This window comes from Brienomyrus brachyistius, chromosome 12 (assembly GCF_023856365.1).
Source record: "Brienomyrus brachyistius isolate T26 chromosome 12, BBRACH_0.4, whole genome shotgun sequence".
Classification (NCBI taxonomy): Eukaryota; Metazoa; Chordata; class Actinopteri; order Osteoglossiformes; family Mormyridae; genus Brienomyrus; species Brienomyrus brachyistius.
The window spans coordinates 6,549,455-6,568,575 of NC_064544.1; the positions used below are offsets into that span (position 1 = coordinate 6,549,455).

The following is a 19,121-nucleotide window of genomic DNA, read 5'->3' on the forward strand; positions in this document are numbered from 1 at the left end:
GATCCGTGGGGTACAGGTTATAGATTAGCGTCCGGATCCGTGGGGTACAGGTTATAGATTAGCGTCTGGATCCGTGGGGTACAGGTTATAGATTAGCGTCTGGATCCGTGGGGTACAGGTTATAGATTACCGTCCGGATCCGTGAGGTACAGGTTAACGATTCTTGTGTGCAAAAAGCAGCTCAGCGCTCATGGAAGAGACAGCCTAGCTTCTGCAGGCCTCGGGCAGGATTTTCGGCCTGTACGGAGAAGGCAAAATGGGCCGTGTTGAGACCATACTGGTCGCCTTGGAGGGGGCAGGTGGTCACAGTTCACCCATAAAATTACAGCCTGCATTCTGTTATGATGTGGACCGGTTTTGTCTTTTTTTCTGTAGTAGGTCAGTCAAAGTGTGAAATTGTTCATTTCATTTTCGTATCCATTTTCCCCTGGGAAGCCTGCTCTTTCAGCCTGTTTAGTGGAAGACTGCTTAATTTGGTACAATCCTTCAAGGAATGCAAGATGGAATGATGGTATTAAGGGGAGCATGAATAAGATTAACTGCTGTTGTTTTGGTTTCCCAGAAGCAGAGCAGCTTTTCAAGGTGTCTTTAGAGGTTTAAGGAATCAGAAGCTTTTAGGTGTTGATTTTTTCTTTTGTTGTCAGTGCAGTGACGGACTGTGCATTATGTGCTGTTGGTATGGATTGTCATTGTTTCGCCCGTCGACTTTACATGGTACCTGCCTCCTCTGATGCTCCATTTAACAGATTGTCATCATCTCCGAGCTGCCAGTGACATGGTGCCTTTCTTCATTCTCAGCTGCCCTGTGCATCGCCCGGATTTTGACCCCAGGGACGAACGTGCAGTGGAGTCTTTCTGCCCAGGGTGGCATGGAGCCTAAGAAGAGGCGATGCCGACTTGCAGGACACCGCGGTCACGTTTTAATGGAACGTTCCAACACCTGTGTGCTTCTCTGTGTTCCGCACTTCCTGTCCTTGGCAAGCTTGGCGTCTCCGCTGCTCTGAGATGCATGTTATGAATAGCTTGCCCCTGGTCAGTGACAGGGAGAGTGACGACGACGGTGCCAGCCTCATGCCCACTCCTTCCACCGGCAGCTCAGCTGGCACAGAGGGCCCTCCCAGCAGCTCGCCCCCTCCACCACCTCCACCACCTCCCCCGAAGATCCCACCGCCTCCGCCCCCCCCTCTGGCAGGTGCAGGCAACTCCACTCATGGCTCACGAGTGAAAAGGCGGGTCCGGAGCTTCTTCTGGAAGCCCATCCCAGAGGAGAAGGTTCGGGGCAGGGCCAACATCTGGACACTGTCCATGAGGCAGCAGCAGCACTACCAGATCGACATGCGCACCATCGAGGAGCTGTTTGGCCAACGTGAGGACGGCCGCGACGGAGTCAACCAAGCAGGCTGGTCCAGAAGGTCCTTCAGAGAGACTAAGGAGGAGGTAAGTCACAACACCATAACTCAAGGTGGAGATTGTGAAGCAAGATGTTAACCTTCCAACACACCATAACCTTCCTCCTCAACGTTTGAATCCTGTTGATTCCTAATTCCTGAGCGAGCTCTCAAATGAGTGATCAGGGCAGCTCGCTCACCGTTGTCTGTGGGACTGGTGAAAGTGTTTACTGGGTGTGTAACCATTATGCGGTGTAAATTTAGCTCTGATTTGATGGCAGTGACTGACAGTAAGATTACTCACCAGTCTCTCAGGCTGTCATCTTGCAGGGAACATCCCACAGAGGGTCATGGCTGCTGCAGACAGGCCGTCTGGCAAAAGGAGAACGTCCTCCCAGCTGTTATGCTGTGGGACTTATCTACTTTATTCTGTTTTTAAGATTCATATTCTTGACTCCAAGAGAAGCATGAATGTGGGCATTTTCCTCAAGCAATTTAAAAGGTAAGTTCATCTTTTTGGAATTTGTAACATGACTAATAAGTATAGGAGCCTGGACATCCCTGCTCATACAGTCTCTCCGTGCACATGTAGTCATTGCATGGTAGGCCTCACTGAATCCCTGCTAATATCTAAATGACCAAGCAGTCTTTGCATGACAGGCCTCATTGCTTCCCTGCTCATATCTCAGTGAACATGCAGTCATTGCATGGCAGGTCTCACTGCTTCCCTGCTAATATCTAAATGACCAAGCAGTCTTTGCATAGTAGGCCTCACTGATTCCCTGCTCATATCTCAGTGAGCATGCAGTCATTACATGGCAGGTCTCACTGCTTCCCTGCTCATTTCAAAGTAAGCATGCAGTCATTGCATGGCATGCCTCATTGCTTCCTTGCTAATATGTAAATGAGCAAGCAGTCATTTCATGGCAGGTCTCACTGCTTCCCTGCTCATATCTCAGTCAGCATGCAGTCATTGCATGGCAGGCCTTACTGCTGCCATACACAGTCTGCTCCAAGCAGAGCAGCTTACAGACGATCAGGTGTGTGACGCTTGGTTCTCTGGATCCGTGATTTTCATCCTTCCTGCATCTTCATAGTGAAACATAAAGAACCGGATGAAAATGTATTTACTGTCTCTTCCGTTCTGTGCCTGGGGACACATTTGTCTGTGTTTGTCTTCGTCTAAAAGCAAGTGTTTGTCTGTGTGTGTTTGTGTGTGTTTGTCTGTGTGTGTTTGTGTGTGTTTGTCTGTGTGTGTTTGTCTGTGTTTGTCTGTGTGTGTTTGTCTGTGTTTGTCTGTGTGTGTTTGTCTGTGTGTGTTTGTGTGTGTTTGTCTGTGTGTGTCTGTGTGTGTTTGTCTGCGTTTGTCTGTGTGTGTTTGTCTGTGTGTGTTTGTGTCCCCTCCAACCTACTCCACCTAGACAAGGTGTAGAATTTTGCGATGCTAATCAGTACTTTGCCAGATCTTTGGTCTTTAATTCAAGCAGGCAGAAGAACAAAGTCCAGCTGCAAACTGGAACTGTATGGCATATAAATCCAAACAGGAGGGCCAATCATATGATGTAATTATGTTTGGTATTATATGCTGTCTGGTTCTGGTTCATATTTCATTGCTTGCCACCTCTGTGTGATCTAGTTGGACGTCTACTGTCCTCTTTCTTGGAGGGTGATGTGGTTCCTTCTAAACATCTGCTGGTCCTAAATGGACAGTATTTTATAAGCAGTTGCACACTCCATGCTGACTGGTTGTATCATTAATAATCCTGTATTCACCTTACCTAGAAGGTGCAAAGCCCTGCACAGGAAGTAGTACTGGCCCCTGTTGTCATCTGGATATGTTGGCACCAAGCAGAACCAGTCCCGTGACCCACATCACTGCTCCCAATCTTTCTCGTAATCCTGAGGATTTGGAACAACCTCCCAATCAGCTTGTCAAAAGACACGGATTGTCTCCTTTTTCGTCCTGATTGTGATGCTGGAGTTTCCAGGTGTCTGAAGCTAATCCCAAACCATTTGAAAAAAGCCCCTTTAAGAACCGTCTAGTGTTTAGATTAACCTCTAAATTATTGCTTGATGCATCAGCTTTTACAGAGCGCCAGTAGTTCTCTAGTGGACTGTTTTGCCAGTGATCTAAGCATAACTCTACAAAGTAATCACACAACCTGCTAGGTATCACGGGAAACAAAGGGGCGATCTCAGCAGCGCAGTGTACCCAACATGTTCCAGACGCAAGTGTTCCAGGTCAGGTGGGAGCCTGACCTCTACCCCCCTACAGCAGCAGCGCCACCAGTGTGCATGTATGTGAACTCTTACTCTTGCTGCATTGGAGAATGCACGGGTGCTTCACTTCTGTGCTCTCGCATGCTTTTCCCTAAATGAGTGGATGCCTGAGCATGTGAGGAAACATGTGTTTGTGTTTGGACCTGGAGCGGCTCTGAGACCCATTTATTCGCTGCTTTCCAGGTCAAACCAGGCTATTATCGATGATATCCGCCATGGAAACAGCAAGCTCTATGGCCAGGAGGCTCTGAAGGAGCTGCTAAAACTACTGCCGGAATCCGACGAGGTCAGTGTCTCTCTGAGTCGACAGGGTCAGTGTCTCTCTCTGAGCCAATGGAGTCGGTGTCTCTCTCTGAGCCGATGGAGTCGGTGTCTCTCTCAGAGCCGATGGAGTCGGTGTCTCTCTCAGAACCGGCAAGGTTGGTGTCTCTCTCAGGCCCTATGGAGTCGATGTCTCTCTCAGAACCTATGGGGGCGGTGTCTCTCTCAGAACTTATGGGGTTGGTATCTCTCTCAGAACTTATGGGGTCGGTGTCTCTCTCAGAGTCGATGAGGTCAGTGTCTCTCTCAGAACCTACGAGGTCATGTCTGTCTCAAAGTCGACGAGGTCAGGGTCTCTCTCAGAACCTACAAGGTCAGTGTCTCTCTCAGAACCTACGAGGTCAGGGTCTGTCTCAGAGTCGACTAGGTCAGTGTCTCTCTCAGAACCACTGAGCTCAGGGTCTGTCTCAGAGTCGACAAGGTCAGTGTCTCTCTCAGAACCTACAAGGTCAGTGTCTCTCCTCACAACAGCAGATGATCTCAGGTTTACATCATCTGACATTGTTTACTCAAAGAAAAATGATTTCCCATGAGAATGCTTTTGTCTGCACGATTATAACAGTTCTCCTCATAATCCCTCCATCCTCTGCATTGTATAAATATTCAGCATAATATTGAGCCAAACGCAGTGCTGCCGCTGTCATGTGATGCAGCTCAGCAGCCTCGTGCAGGGATGGAGAAAGTCCCACGTTAGAAAGTAAACTTGCATTCATTCTCATATGCTCTCAGCTTCCTCCCCGTGTCACAGGCTGTGGTCAGTCATAGAAAGACCAATGGTTTAATTAATCTGTGACCTGTAGTCATGGTGATTGCAGAGACAGCACTGGATGTAAACCATGTCACCTGTAGGCAACTTGATCGCAGAGACACCACTGGATGTAAACTGTGATACCTGTAGTCAAGGTGACTGCAGCAACACCACTGAATGTAAAGCGTGTGACCTGTAGTCACAGTGATCACATAGTACTCCCTAGATGAAAGCTGTAAACTATAATCATGAGAGACATGGCCCTGTATTCATGTCATGGCTAATCTAGCTGTTGCCTGTGGAGCTTAACTGCAGCAGTATTAATGGGGCCTGTGGCTCTGTACTTGCGATGTGATGTGGTTGTAATTTGGCTCCTCTTCCCCACAGGTAAAGAAACTCAAAGCGTTCAAGGGTGACACCAGTAAACTGTCATTAGCGGACTCCTTCATGTACCAGTTAATTCAGGTGCCAAGGTAAAACCTGCAAATGTTCCCATCCCACGACCTTCTCGACCTGAGGATGAATCGGAGGCATCACACCTTTTTCCGTTTCAGCTTTGACGTCCGCATAGAGGCCATGGTTCTCAAGGAGGAGTTCCCTCAACTCTGCTCAGCAATGAACCACGAGATCGATGTCATTCGCCTGGCTACTAAAGGTTCAATGCATTTCAATTTTACTTGTGTAACACATTTTCACATTACATTGTCTCAAAGTGCATTACATTATCCCTGCCCAAAGTCCACAAGTACAGTGATTTGCAAGCCAAGGGAGGTCCTTCCACCATGTGAAAGTTAGTGTAACTCTTGATGTTTCAAGCTACCCATTGATGTCGTTCTGTCAGGGTCCCATCAATTAAATATAGAGGATGATTAGGATGCTACGTTTTATAGGGCTACAGTGCCCAGTTTTAGCCAGAGCATCACCCTTACTCATTCAAAAGATTCCCAGGGATCTTTTTCGACTTTAAGGAGTCAGTACTATGGTTTTACAACATAGTGTCCCCATCACTGCACTGGGACCCACATAGAGCACAGGATGAGCTAACTTGTTGGCCGCAGTGTCCTCATCACTGCAATGGGGTATTGGAACCCATACAGACCATAGGATGGTCTTGTCTAGCCTGAAGTCCTCGGTGGAGATCGTCCAGAGCACCAAGTTCCTTGGTGTCCAAATCACGGAGAACCTCACGTGGACCCTCAACACCTCAAGGCCCAGCAGCGTCTCTACTTCCTGCGGAGACTGAGGACAGCACACCTTCCACCCCCAATCCTCACCATGTTTTATAGAGGGAACATAGAGAGCATTCTCTGTGGCTGCATCGCAGCCTGGTACGGGAATTGCAGTGTCTCGGACCGCAAGACCCTACAGAGGATTGTGAGGACGGCCGAGAAGATCATTGGGGTCTCTCTCCCCAACAGCCGAGAAGATCATTGGGGTCTCCCTCCCCTCTGTTACAGACATGTACACCACACACAGCATCGCAAAGCCACCCGCATTGTGGATGACCCCACACACCCCTCACACACACTCTTCTCCCTCCTCCCATCTGGCAAAAGGTTCCGTAACATACGGGCCTCCACTGCCAGAATGGGGACCAGCTTCTTCCCTCAGGCCATTAGACTCCTCAACCGGAACTGAACACAATCCCCCAACACACACACATCTGTACATCTGTATATACTATTTATTGTTATTTATTGCCTCTCAACTCCTTACTCTTCTATACCACAGCATTTTTGCACAAATAACCTTCGCTGCTACCATACAGTAACTTAAATACTGTATTCAGATTGATACCACCGTTAATTTGCACTGTATGTTGTCTTGTCTTGTCAATCTGCACTGTTATGCTTGTGTCCTGTCTGCACTTGTGATGTTGCTCTGTCTTTGTCCTGCTCTGTGCTGCTCCATGGTCCTGGAGGAACGTTATCTCATTTCTCTATATACTGTGTGTATGGTTGAAATGACAATAAAACCTGCTTGACTTGACTTGACTTGAGCTGCAGATGCATGTGCCATGTGTACCACGTTACTCTATAAGGTCACTTCTCTTCTAAATGAACCTCTGAATTTGCAGAGTTGATGACTTGTGAGGAGCTTCATGCCATCTTGCACTTGGTGCTGCAGGCCGGGAACATCATGAACGCAGTAAGTGCCCACTGCCCACCAGGATCACTGATTGGGGGGGCGGGATGTCTTTGCATGCAAGAACAGTCCAGGGCTCATGCGCTCCCCCCTGCAGGGCGGGTATGCCGGAAACGCAGTGGGCTTCAAGCTCTCATCTTTGCTCTCCATGGCGGACACCAAGGCTAACAAGCCAGGCATGAATCTGCTGCATTTCGTAGCTCTGGTGAGTCTGTAGAACCAAGAACCAAGCCGTACCCGACCTGTACCCTGAACTGGCGCTTTTCCACTGCCACCAAGAACCAAGCCGTACCCGACCTGTATCCTGAACTGGCGCTTTTCCACTGCCACCAAGAACCAAGCCGTACCCGACCTGTACCCTGAACCGGCGCTTTTCCACTGCCACCAAGAACCAAGCCGTACCCGACCTGTATCCTGAATTGGCGCTTTTCCACTGCCACCAAGAACCAAGCCGTACCCGACCTGTATCCTGAATTGGCGCTTTTCCATTGTATAGTTATCCAAGTTGTACCCAAGCCATACCAGTGCTGAGTTGGCCCTGCTTAAAAGTAGGACTGAAAGCGTGATCAGTCCGAGCTGGTTGTGTCACCAGCATCTGATTGGTCAAAATGCATGGAGATCCCAGTGTTTTCCACATGGATTATCTGAAGGAAAGAGTGTATATTCTATATTATTCATTCTTAGTAGTATGGCGATGCATTCCCGAAAACTCTAAACTTGAAAATTTTCAATCTCCTAACTTATAAATATACTATAGAACAGCTGAACAGAATGGAACATGACTATTCTCACAGATGTGCTAGAAAATTAGGAAATAAGCACATAGCAAATCATGATGTACTCCATGTGAAGAGTACCTAGTAATAACACTAACACTTAAAAATAATAATAATAAATAATTGAACATAGTACCTCCTGTGAACAGTAAATAAGCATCTCTTCGGTTTTACGTCACTGTCCCTCTCCAAACCTGACAACGCGTTTACCGACCCAAACCTTCTGCAGTGGAAAACCGCAGCAAGCTGGAACTGAACTGTAACTAGTGTCTCTTCATGGTGCGGGTCGGGTACGGGTTGGTCCTGTATGCCACTGGAAAAACCTCATGACAAGTCAGAAACCTCAGCCCAACACTAAGATGGACTGTCCGTTCCGAAGGGGGAGATGGTGTGTTTTTTAAGGCGTGTCCTGATCACATGACGTCTTACCACAGCTTGTACTCCCCATACAGGAAGCGCAGAAGAAGGACAAGAACTTGCTGAGGTTCCCCGAGAAGCTGCCGCAGGTCCACAGTGCTGTCCGGTACGTCCTGCTCCTTGAGACGGCACTGCACCAGGCACGTCTCTGTGAAGCTTACGGTCATCATAGAGATGTCCCTGCTGTGTGGATGCTGTTGTAGGTCCTTCTGGACGCAGCTGAGTAAAGAAACGCCCCTGAACAGCATTTCAGAAAGATTATGACACACGTCACAAACGGGCGTCTTCACCATGTAACTTCCCCCTTTGTATTTTGTTGTATATTTGCAGCAGCTGGAGTTTGAATGGACATTTGTTCAGCTTTCTAAACACAGCACCACCTCCTGTCTCTTGCCAGAATATCTGTAGACAACATTGAGGCAGAACTTCACTCGCTGCAGAGCAGGACCGTATCGGCCGAGGAGAAGGTGCAGAGGAACACGGAGCTGCTTCAGCAGGTAGAGAGGTTCCTGCAGGTGAGGCAGCCGGGTTCTGGCTTGTGCTTCCGTCGCATGTTACTGTCTGCTTAGAACCATAACGCTCTGGATGCTCGCACTGCACCTCAGAAGCTAAACAGTTGGGCCTGGTGAGCACTGGGACGACTGGCTGAGAGCACCAGCTGCCATACGCCTTTGGTCACTGGTTTGAATCCTGTGGTTGGCTGAGGGATGTCACCAGTGGGCACCTGAGCACGGCCCTTAACGCCAGCTGCCCTTGGGACTGTCTGACCCTGCTTTCTCAAATGTGCATCTCTTTTGGATAGTACTGTTTGCTAAATCAGTGTCTCTGCACATTTCTAATGGTGCCATGTGGCTGAGCAGGAGCTGTGAAATCACACGTTTCCTCTCCTTTGCCAAAAACATCCTTAGGTGCAGCCGTGTTATTCGTGTGTGCGACAGCTGCATGTGATGTTACTCTGAACTGCTAAAAACTCCCCCAAAACTGACAGCATTTTAAATGCCCCTGCCCTCAGCAATCAAAGAAAGCCTTGGAAGAGCTGTCCAGGAGCTGGCTGGACCTCCGCAGGGAGGGAAACGTGTTAATCGATTTCTTCTGTGAAGACAAGGACACGTTTAAACTGGACGAATGTTTCAGGATATTCCAGGATTTCTGTCAAAAATTCCAAAAAGCTGTCAAGGTAAAAATAATGTTATTTCATGGCATTAAAGATAGATTTCTGCTTGCAAGTGTGACATTTTCTTAAAAGGCTTTGTTAAAAATGACTTTACATTGTAGTATGATTTCTGATATATGTTATGCATCAGATATTAAGCCCCGCGACCCAGTAGGATAAGCGGTTTGGAAAATGGATGAATGGATGGATCAGATATTAAGCTCTTGTTTGAAGCCGTAAAGAGTCCTGTTGTGAGTCTGAGCTGTAAAGAGTCCTACTTTGAGTCTGAGCTGTAAAGAGTCCTGCTGTGAGTCTTGAGTTTGAGCTGTAAAGAGTCCTGTTATAAGTCTGATCTGTAAAGAGTCCTACTGTGAGTCTGAATTTGAGCTGTAAAGAGTCCTGTTGTGAATCAGAGCCGTAACATGTCCTGCTTTAAGCCTGAGCCGTAACGAGTGCCGTTCTGAGTCAGAGTGCGAGCTGCACAAACCCCCGCTCTGCTCCCCTTGCAGGATAACCAGGAGCAGGAGCAGAAGGAGATGGCCAGGCAGCGGCGGTTGCTGGAGCTGGAGGAGAAGCGGCACTCATGGGCCAGTGCTGACCGGGACAGTGGCGGCAGTGCCTTCGGCCGCAGCAGCAGCGAGAACGACGTGAAGACACTGAGCCAGGACAGTCTGCTGGAACTGCTGCGGCTACGGCCTGACAGCCCGCAGGGCATGCGACGCTCGGCCAGCTTCAAGCGCTCCCGCCAGTCCCCGACCGGCACTGCTGCCGACCGCCAGCTGCAGGAGTACCTGGAGCGTGGTAGTACTGGGGAGCCCATCCGCTTTGACAGCCTGCCCCGCTCCGGGCGCGACCCCCACAGGAAGAGCCCCGTCTGGCTCACACCCCCCGGCACCCCTTACGGCCGGCTGGACAACAGTGATGCTCCATATGGACGGAGATTCAGCTCAGGTTCTATGCAGAACACCAACCTGACACGCCCTGAGGACCTTGATGAAAGAGCCACAAGTTACGGGCCGATCAATGTCAGCGTGGAACGGCATGTGATGGCGCCGAAACTGCAGGGGTTCGATTTCATTTCTCACAACAACAATCATAACTTGCATGTGAGCGGCCAAGTTATCGGCGTGACTCCGGAGACGGCTGTGGGAAGCCTGGACGCTCCCCCTTCGGATACGTCTTCACTGACCAAGAGCTCTGAAGGAGAGGCTCACGGAAACGTTTGGGACAGTAAAAGAGACTCATCACAGATAACCGCGTCTTCCAGGAAAGAAGACGAGGACAACAGCACTATTTCCTCTACAACCTGCGATGTGCCTCTACCTACAGACAGCGCAGCCCCATCCAGGAGAAATACTGTTCTCCATTTATGTGGGCCAGAAACGGATTGTTCTGTGACCTTGGACAACCAGGAAGTGGACAGCATCTCAGACTCGCATGACGGATTTACCACGGGTGCTAAGTTGCCAAATGAACTGCAGCATTCGGTAACTTCCCATAACGACCCTCGGTGCACTGACAAGTCATCTCCACATGAATCAGCAGCCTCAGAACCTGCATCCACAGACAAGCCCTCGCCATCTGCATCCACTAATGCAACTACAACTGGTCTTCAGAGTCTGGAAAATAATAACACAGTAAAGGGCAAACATACGCAGAAAAATGCAGCACTGCAAGCTAATGCAACAAATGCAAACTCAAGAACTAAGCTCGCATGCAAAAATTCCCCATCCCACTCCAGAGTGAGGACGCTGCACCCCTCCGAGAACCAGAACATGCGCAAGGTGGTCACCACATCCAAACTAAACCGAACGCCCAGTACTGCCAGTAAATCCGAGAACCGGGTCAGCATCGAGGCCCGGCGGCCCCAGCGGGACCAGAGCACCCCAGGCAGGAGTGAGAAGGCGCCCCAGGCCGCACGGCGCGCCAGCCTGCCCCTGGAGGAGCCCAGGCCTCAGGGAGCCACAGCAGGGGTTGGCATCTCCCATAGGGCCCGAGACGTCACCTCACGCCCACCCTCGATCCACAAGCCAAAGCCCAAAGTCACCCGGGTGGTACCCAGGCCTCCCCCAGAGGAGAAGATGTGCCGGTCCACCATGCGTGCCCTGGCCCAGGCCCAGGCCCAGGCCCAGGCCCAAGCAGCCCCTGGGTCTGGCCCCACTGAGGCAGCCACACCCAAGGCCTCCCTGCCCGGCTTTGCCCGCAACACGGTGGCCTCCTCCTCACGGAGGATGAGCAGCCCTGTTGCTGCACAGAGGCAGGCAGCCAGGGCAGCAACACCGAGCAGCCATGACGAGAAAGGCCAGGGGCCCCTGCGCCGGGTGCATAGTCTGAGGGTCCCCAAGGCACGAGCTCAGCCAGGCGAGATGCCCCCTCTCTCCAGGGAACGGCAGCGCAAGAGCAGCGGCAGCTTCTCCGATAAGTCCTTCCGCTCCAAAGACTCGAGCTCCGGCAGGCCGCAGCGCCCCGCGTGGAAATAGCGGCTGGCCAGTAAGCCGGACCTCAGCCGGCCGAGGATCTCTCATTCTCCCAGTGTGACTTTCTGCTTCACAAGTGTATAGTTTCAAAGAACACTAGCTTTATGGAAATAGCAATAATGAAGTGGATCGAATACTTATGCACGTAACGAATACATTTCTGCAATATCTTCTGTATGATGTGGTGTCAAATTTTTGTATTAGCTATATTTTTTGATGATAGGTCATCATGATTTATTCCTGTACTTAAATGAAATCCTGTGTATCGGTAGAGAATATAAGTTTGATGGCGTGACGTGTCTGACGTTCTCATTTCCTTTACTTGCATCCTTATCTCCTTCCTCAGAGGGCAAAGCTAACTGAAGGGCCTCACTTCGGTCACATCATTCCAGGTGGGATGTGAAAAGTGTGAACGCACTGGAGCCACTTGGAAGACACTGGCAGTATCTGGGGTCACTGGAGACGGGCGATAGGTCTCCCACGGAGCCTGACATCTACCAGCGCGCGCGTGTGTGAGAGACAGAGAGAGAGAGAGACAGAAATCAAGAGAGATGCCTGTGTGACAACAGACAGTCGGGGAGGGAGCGCCCCCTATTGCAGGCTTTCAATACTACAGTCTGACACCAGTCACTGACCCACACATGACGCATTCACTTGTGTCGCTGTGTTTGCAGTGTTTTACACGTTCCCCACTCCTTTGGTCATGTTTCTGTTAACTGTCCATGGGAGGGGTCGTACCTGTCAGAAGAGTGCTTTTGAAGACGTGCTTTGAAGGTGACTGTCACAGACCCCCGCCAAGTACCACAGCATGTTTCTCTGCAGTGCAATGAACCATGATTGGTTGTCCTCTTGGATACTCCAGTGTCCTTATTACACTTACCCTGCACTCAGCAGCTAATTCTGTAGCAATATGAGGACAAGCAAACACGAGTGAATACACACAAAAAAAGTCATCAATCACAGACCTTTAAGTTGGTGTTTTGTTGGGTTTCACTCTCCCATAACATTACATTCTTTCTCCTTAAGATTTTCTTTTTGCTCTCTCCTGTTTGAAATCCATCCTCACTACAAGATGCTCACCACAGGACGCTCACTACAGGACGTTCACTGCATGACGCCTATTGACACCTATCTGCATGAAAACAAATGGTGATGCGTGTCAGGGGCCTCTGAGTGAGCAGTGAGATGGTAATATCAGGAAAACGTGTAAAACGTACTACCTTCCAGCTGCAGCCACAAGGTGGCGCTCTAATAACCGGGACAAAAGGCCAGAACGCCAGTGTTTATCGCGGTAAATCTCCCCTCTGTGCCCCGGTGACGTCATTAACACACCGCCCTCACCTTGGCGCCCGATGACGCTTGTGGACTTTTAAGCGGCTCGCATTCGCGCCAGCTTCAGCTCCATGACAACCGTCGGAAGCCGCGCAAGTATTCCGGCACCTTCCAGGAGGTTCCTACACACAATGAGGCCGCATGAATCCCTGGCCCTCTAATCACAGTAACTGACTCAGTTAAAGGTCGCCTTTCTCACACTTTGGTTTTCAATGTTAGATTAATCTTTCGTCTATTTGTGTTCTAAGAATAATATTCGCAACCGAGGAGCAAAATGAGAGCGAGTCATTGAGCTATTCCAGGTTCAAACAGACGTTAAATAAGGAAAAACGGCGTTTTACCGGCTAGGACGAGCCTGCTAATAATAAAAGTCCTTACGCTACTGTGGTGTTATGCTAACACGCTGGAGCTTCTCAGCCGAACGTTATTTTGTTCCCATATCTGCAGTAGACGTTGTAGCGATGTGGCAGTGTGACCACTAGAGGGAACCGGAGCATTAAAATAATGTCACTTAAAACGCGAGTCGTCACTGCCAGTATGTCACCACAGAATGTTATTTTTTTAGTATTTAAACCTAAATTTTAAGTTTAAATTTATGGAAACGTGGTACTTTAATTGCGTTTCTATTCACTGTATCATTTCAAAAAGATCAATAGGGACCAAGTACTGTATGCCTCGTCCCTTATTTATATGCTGACCACAAGGAATCGCACCAGACTGGGTTTAATACATAAACAAATAAATGTGCCGGGTGGACCTTCGTCTTTTATTGCCATGAGTGGAATGTAGTGGGCAAAACTGCATTTTCATGTCTCCATCGCTTCTGTATGGTGCTTAAGATGATTGCCCTGGCTTCTCATGAGCCCGTGAGTTCGGGCGCTGCTTTGGCCTCAGTGCGGCGGCAGAAGTTGTCATCTTTTAAAATACTGCGACGCTTGTTCCTGCAGACTAAGCACTCGGCTCGCACTGACCTGGAATAAGGAGCCACTTCATTGTCTGCTCATTTTTCAATGCACTGCATCCCAGTGGCACGTTTCTTTTGCTGAATCATTTCCTACTTCGCTCATAAGCACATTTACAGAGTTTGGACGGCCTTTTAGGAAACAGCTAGGAATCTGAACCGGCTCCAGTAAGACAGTGCATCGCCTATGAACGTTTTACACCAAATCGTTGTTAAACTTTCAACATTCTGAACCTCTGTCAATTAAATTACCTGATGTCTCCCTGCCACTTCACTGTCATGTTAAATCTTGTGTGTTACAGGCTACTTGCTTTATATCGCTTTATTTTAAATTCATTTGTAGTTTTTTAATACGTGCTGGCTGGTTATTTGTCCAGGTGCGCTGATAAAAATAATTTCTTTGCTAAACATGATGTACATTCAAACGTATTTTCCCCTCAATATATGGAATAACAAAATGTGTTTTACCGGACAACAGGTTAATGTTCATAAAAGAGTGGATTGATCAAAACTACTACTGTCATCATTGTTGTTGTTTCTGATCTACTGAATAAAAGAGGATATTCATTGATGGTTTTGTAATACTGAGAGGTAAATATTTCTTTTAACGACTATATGCAGTCACAAAGAATATCCCGGTAACTTTAGCTTTATTTGAAGCACACCAACACACCATCACTTTTAATTGCTGCTCTTGGCATTTTGGATAAGAAAATGTAATAAATACCTGATTAGGAAGTCTGACTTCACCTCATGCTGGTATTTCTACGGAATGCTTCAAATACGAAGATGAATAACATGAAGGTTGCCCTGTATTTATTTTTATTAGCATATATTGGTGTCTGTAATACAATGAAATTCTTCAAAGTACAGTGAAATTCTTGCTTGAATGCCTTCAACAAGGCAATTAACAGAGCAGTGCAACGTCACAAAACTACTGTACAAAATGCTGCCTGGTCGCTTGCTGTAGGGATGGAGCATCTTTGATGTCTTAAATTTCTGACATGGATCTTGTTTTTAACTTCAAATGTTGGTAATTATTAATTAATCCGTTTTGAATCAGAATCTCATTTTATTTCTGTAGAGAGTATGTCAAGACCGTTGAATAATGAATTATCCAAAATGCATTCCTTACTGAAGACTACTGTATTATATCTCTTTATTGGAGTCTCTCCAGTGTTAATGCGATTTTTCCGTGTTGCACTGTTATTGTGAAAAAAATTGAGATACCGGACAGACACGTGTGTATCATTACGTTGCCATTCAATATCTGCGAATGCGTACTTCCAACGTTGTGGCCATAGCAACGTGCCGCAGAACATACAAGCATGATGTCATAATAAAAGCCTGCACCAGCACAATGGGTGCAATTTGGTGATTATGGACGGGACGTTTATGTTGATCTTTTGGATTGTATCATTCTGATGTTGGCCATGCTGCATTTACTAGTTTGTAAAACGATTTTGCCTTTTCTGGCAGAACTGAAGTTTAATACCGAAGGCATCTTATCTGAGTTACTTCTGTGCACATTTTACAATTTATAAGCCTATTTCAAAATATTGAATGCACTTTACAGTAAGCAATTAATCAGTTTGCTGTAAAATTGAAAGGTTTCCTTAATCTTTAAAGGTTCAGCGATCCAAGTTCATACTAAGCTGGATGCTGTTGAAGTGCTGCTCCACAAATCCCCATACTGTCATGCACAGTTAGTGGGGGGAAATGAGGGGGAAAAATGAGAGAACTCTGTGTAAAAAAAACTAAGTGTTAAATGACACAACAAGTGATCATGGAAATGTTGGCGTCCCAACTCCTGTAGGAATCTGGTGCCTTTTTTATCAGTCAATCTCACAAAGGAGTGATGCTCTATTGTTGCAAATAGAGCAAGTATTATGGGAGTCTGAATATAGGTCAAAGTGGATGGCAAGGTTTGCTGAGAATGACTTTATGGAATATGTTTTATTACCATGTGTACTATTGACTCTTTTCTCCATAGTTGAACTGAAAGATAAAAGTTAAATAAAGTGAAATGTCTGGTGAATACTTAAGTTTAAAGATAGAGAAGGTGATAAGGCTCTGAAGTGCTCCTAATGGGAATGAGTCTGACCCTCCATTCTGAATATGGACACGATCTGTTATATGCATCTGTACACTGCATGGGACACACTGTGTTATATGCATCTGTACACTGCATGGGACACACTGTGTTATATGCATCTGTCCACTGCATGGAACACATTGTGTTATATGCATCTGTCCACTGCATGGGACACATTGTGTTATATGCATCTGTACACTGCATGGCACACGCAATGTTATATGCATCTGTCCACTGCATGGGACACACTGTTATATGCATATGCACTCCAACTATTTTGAATTTGGAAACTTGGAAACTATTATTACTATGATTGTTATTGTTACTGTGCATAAAATCAAATTGTTCTTTTTGAGCTGTTGTAGTTTTTGTAGTCAAAGCTTTTTATTAGGACTAATTTACTGTTAATGTCATGGGTTCAGACATGGTTAGAATTTACTGATGTGGTCTGATGTAGCCAGAGTAAGCACATACTGCCTGACCTTTGTGAAAACAGCCCACGCCGTTTGTAGCTTGATTGATGTTGAGGTCTTAACTGCGTGACAGTGCTCCAGTCTTCATCAGAGCAACCGTCAGCAAAGCAGCAGCCAGCTGGAGTGCAGTCAGAGGGGGGGAAGCTCTCTGGGGGCTTGGGGCTGGGGTACAAACCTTGGGTTGCCAGGTTTGTACTGGAATTTGGGGGGAAAGGATTCCCATTAAAGTTCTGTGACTGTAAGAATTCAGATGGCACCCACCACCGAGGGGCTCCATGTACCATTAAATTCTGGAGTGTTGGGTCACATCAAATACTGGCTTAAGGTTATCCAGAAAGAGCACTGGGTGGCACATCCTGTTCACTGACTCACACTTAGCAAATACTCAGGGTGATGAGTGAAGGTTCCTTCAATTATGGATTTTTGAAGATCAATAGCAGAATGGACCCTTCAGATGCAGCGATAAATAGCTAAATGACAAATCGATTATCTGGCATTGTCAACAATTTTTTCAGTTTTGATGGGGCTGGATGCCAAATGTTTTGCCTGAAAGTTTCACATTATTGTCTCAGACAGCATTAGCTAAATGTCAATGTTAATATTAAATTATATACAGTACTATAATTCTAATTGAAAACGAAAATACTGAAAATGAGGTGTACTGTGGTGTACTGAATGGTGTGCAGAATGGTGTACTGAATGGTGTGCAGAATGGTGTACTGAATGCTGTGCAGAATGGTGTACTGAATGGTGTACTGTATGGTGTGCAGAATGGTGTACTGAATGCTGTGCAGAATGGTGTACTGAATGCTGTGCAGAATGGTGTACTGAATGCTGTGCTGAATAGTGTATTGAATCCTACTGCAGCTATTATAAAATGTTTTCTTTTTTTAAATTTTATCACAAGCTTTTCCTAACCCTAACCCCATTAAACAACATCACAGCTGCTGGCTTTGCAATTAACAAATTGTGCCAAACAATTTCAGCTAGCTGATTAAAGCATCAGACAGTCATTCAGAGCCACAGAGCACAGTATCAGTTACTTACTAAATGGGCCTGATACAGGGTTAGTGCTCAGGAGATGAACACGTGGATAGAGGAGAGCAATTTAGAGAAGTTTATGCAGTGATGGCGCAGTGTCCACTGCTGGTGTCCCCTGTCATTGGCCCTGTGCTGATTGGTGTAGACTCTAGCATCACCGCCAACAAGCGGTTATGGAAGATGGGCATTTTATAGAGATATCTTTTCAGTTGTTGGGAACCAGTCGCCTTTCTCCAGCTTATTGTACCTCTGATCTCACTCAATAAGAACAGTATAGCTTCTCTAATGATTGGCCGCGGGCTTTAAGAGTCACATGCTCAAATTCTAGCATGCTGTGTGCTCACTGCGACACGCTTGTCAGTCGATAGTACCTTCAACATGCTGGGCGTCCTGAACGTCCAAGACTTAAATGTGCCCTGCAGGCAGAATGCACTGTGTTGTATTACACCCTAAGGTACTATTGGGGTTTTATAGGAATAGAGAAGGTTATGTACCAGTAATGAGAGCAGTTCCTTTAATGCAATACAGGGTGACACTTCCACCTAAAAGTGACCATAAGGAGCCAGACCCCAAAAGAGTCCATGCTCCGTGCTCCGGTGGGAATATCAACTGGCTCAATCAGGACACTGTAACTATCACCAATAACACAGCGGCTGATGACTGCACAGCACTAGGCAGTATGTGTCAGAATGTGAAGTGAATGTGAGCTAAAACACAGTCAGGCAGGAAAAGCTCGACCGGGGCCGTTCATATACGCAGATGACATTTTTTGAGCAAAGATGGTGATCCAATTCTGTACAAATGTACCAGAAAAGCAGGAAAAAAGAGGCCTGGTTCACAGCTGTTTGCTGGGACCATGAGCTGGCTGGATCTGGGGCCTGTAATGGACAGGGTGCTGATGTCTGTCGCTGCTAGTGCACTGCCCAGCACAACCTCAGACACGGAAAACTCTCCTGCCCTCCCCCTCTCCAGAAGCTGATCTGACACTACAACTAACTACAGCTTCTGCACATTATTATACTTCATCTTAGTTGAAGTGGTTTCTTACAGGAAGAGCTTATCTCACGGAGAGGGTTTGCCTGTTAATGCCCCTGATGTACAAGTGAATTCAGGCCAAGTCGCTTGTACTACTGTCATGCTGTGGATCGCAAACAGCGGACATAAAATGGCTTAAATTCTAATTATCAACTCAGCAGAATTCCATGACACCTCTCTGTGGTCACCAGCTGAATTACTGTTGCCTCCCCCAGCATCATGGGGACTGAGCACTTACCCCCAGTCCCATTTGGGACAGGAGTACCTCAGAGTTCAGTCCTCAGCCCCCACCCTTATAAAAACATCTCCTGGGCTAGTTTTGTCTGCGTGTTGAAGGTGCTCCAATTTCAAAAAAGTAATCACTTCAATTTCAGTTTCATTGATAAATGTGACACTGATGTCTTGACTTGTTCATGATTGTGCATTGAAGCCATTTCATTAGCAAAAGCCCGTATTGAGTGTTTTCAGAATGACCTTCT

The 19,121-nt window shown here is 47.2% G+C and overlaps 1 protein-coding gene across 2 annotated transcripts; it reads left to right on the forward strand.

Annotated features, from left to right (window-relative positions):
• The first annotated feature begins 819 nt into the window (after positions 1–819).
• Positions 820–16,696, forward strand: LOC125704474 (FH2 domain-containing protein 1). Of its 2 annotated transcripts, XM_048970050.1 has the most exons (12): positions 820–1,437; positions 1,829–1,890; positions 3,852–3,954; positions 5,125–5,210; positions 5,292–5,392; positions 6,815–6,885; positions 6,980–7,087; positions 8,111–8,181; positions 8,473–8,590; positions 9,088–9,252; positions 9,738–11,718; positions 12,052–16,696. In XM_048970050.1, the coding sequence occupies exons 1-11, from the start codon at positions 1,006–1,008 to the stop codon at positions 11,706–11,708; spliced, it is 3,288 nt and encodes a 1,095-aa protein (XP_048826007.1). In that variant the 5' UTR covers positions 820–1,005; the 3' UTR covers positions 11,709–11,718; positions 12,052–16,696. The 2 variants fall into 2 exon arrangements, with proteins under 2 accessions (XP_048826007.1, XP_048826006.1); XM_048970049.1 differs by lacking the exon at positions 12,052–16,696 and having other exon boundaries at positions 9,738–12,000.
• The last annotated feature ends 2,425 nt before the right edge of the window (positions 16,697–19,121 follow it).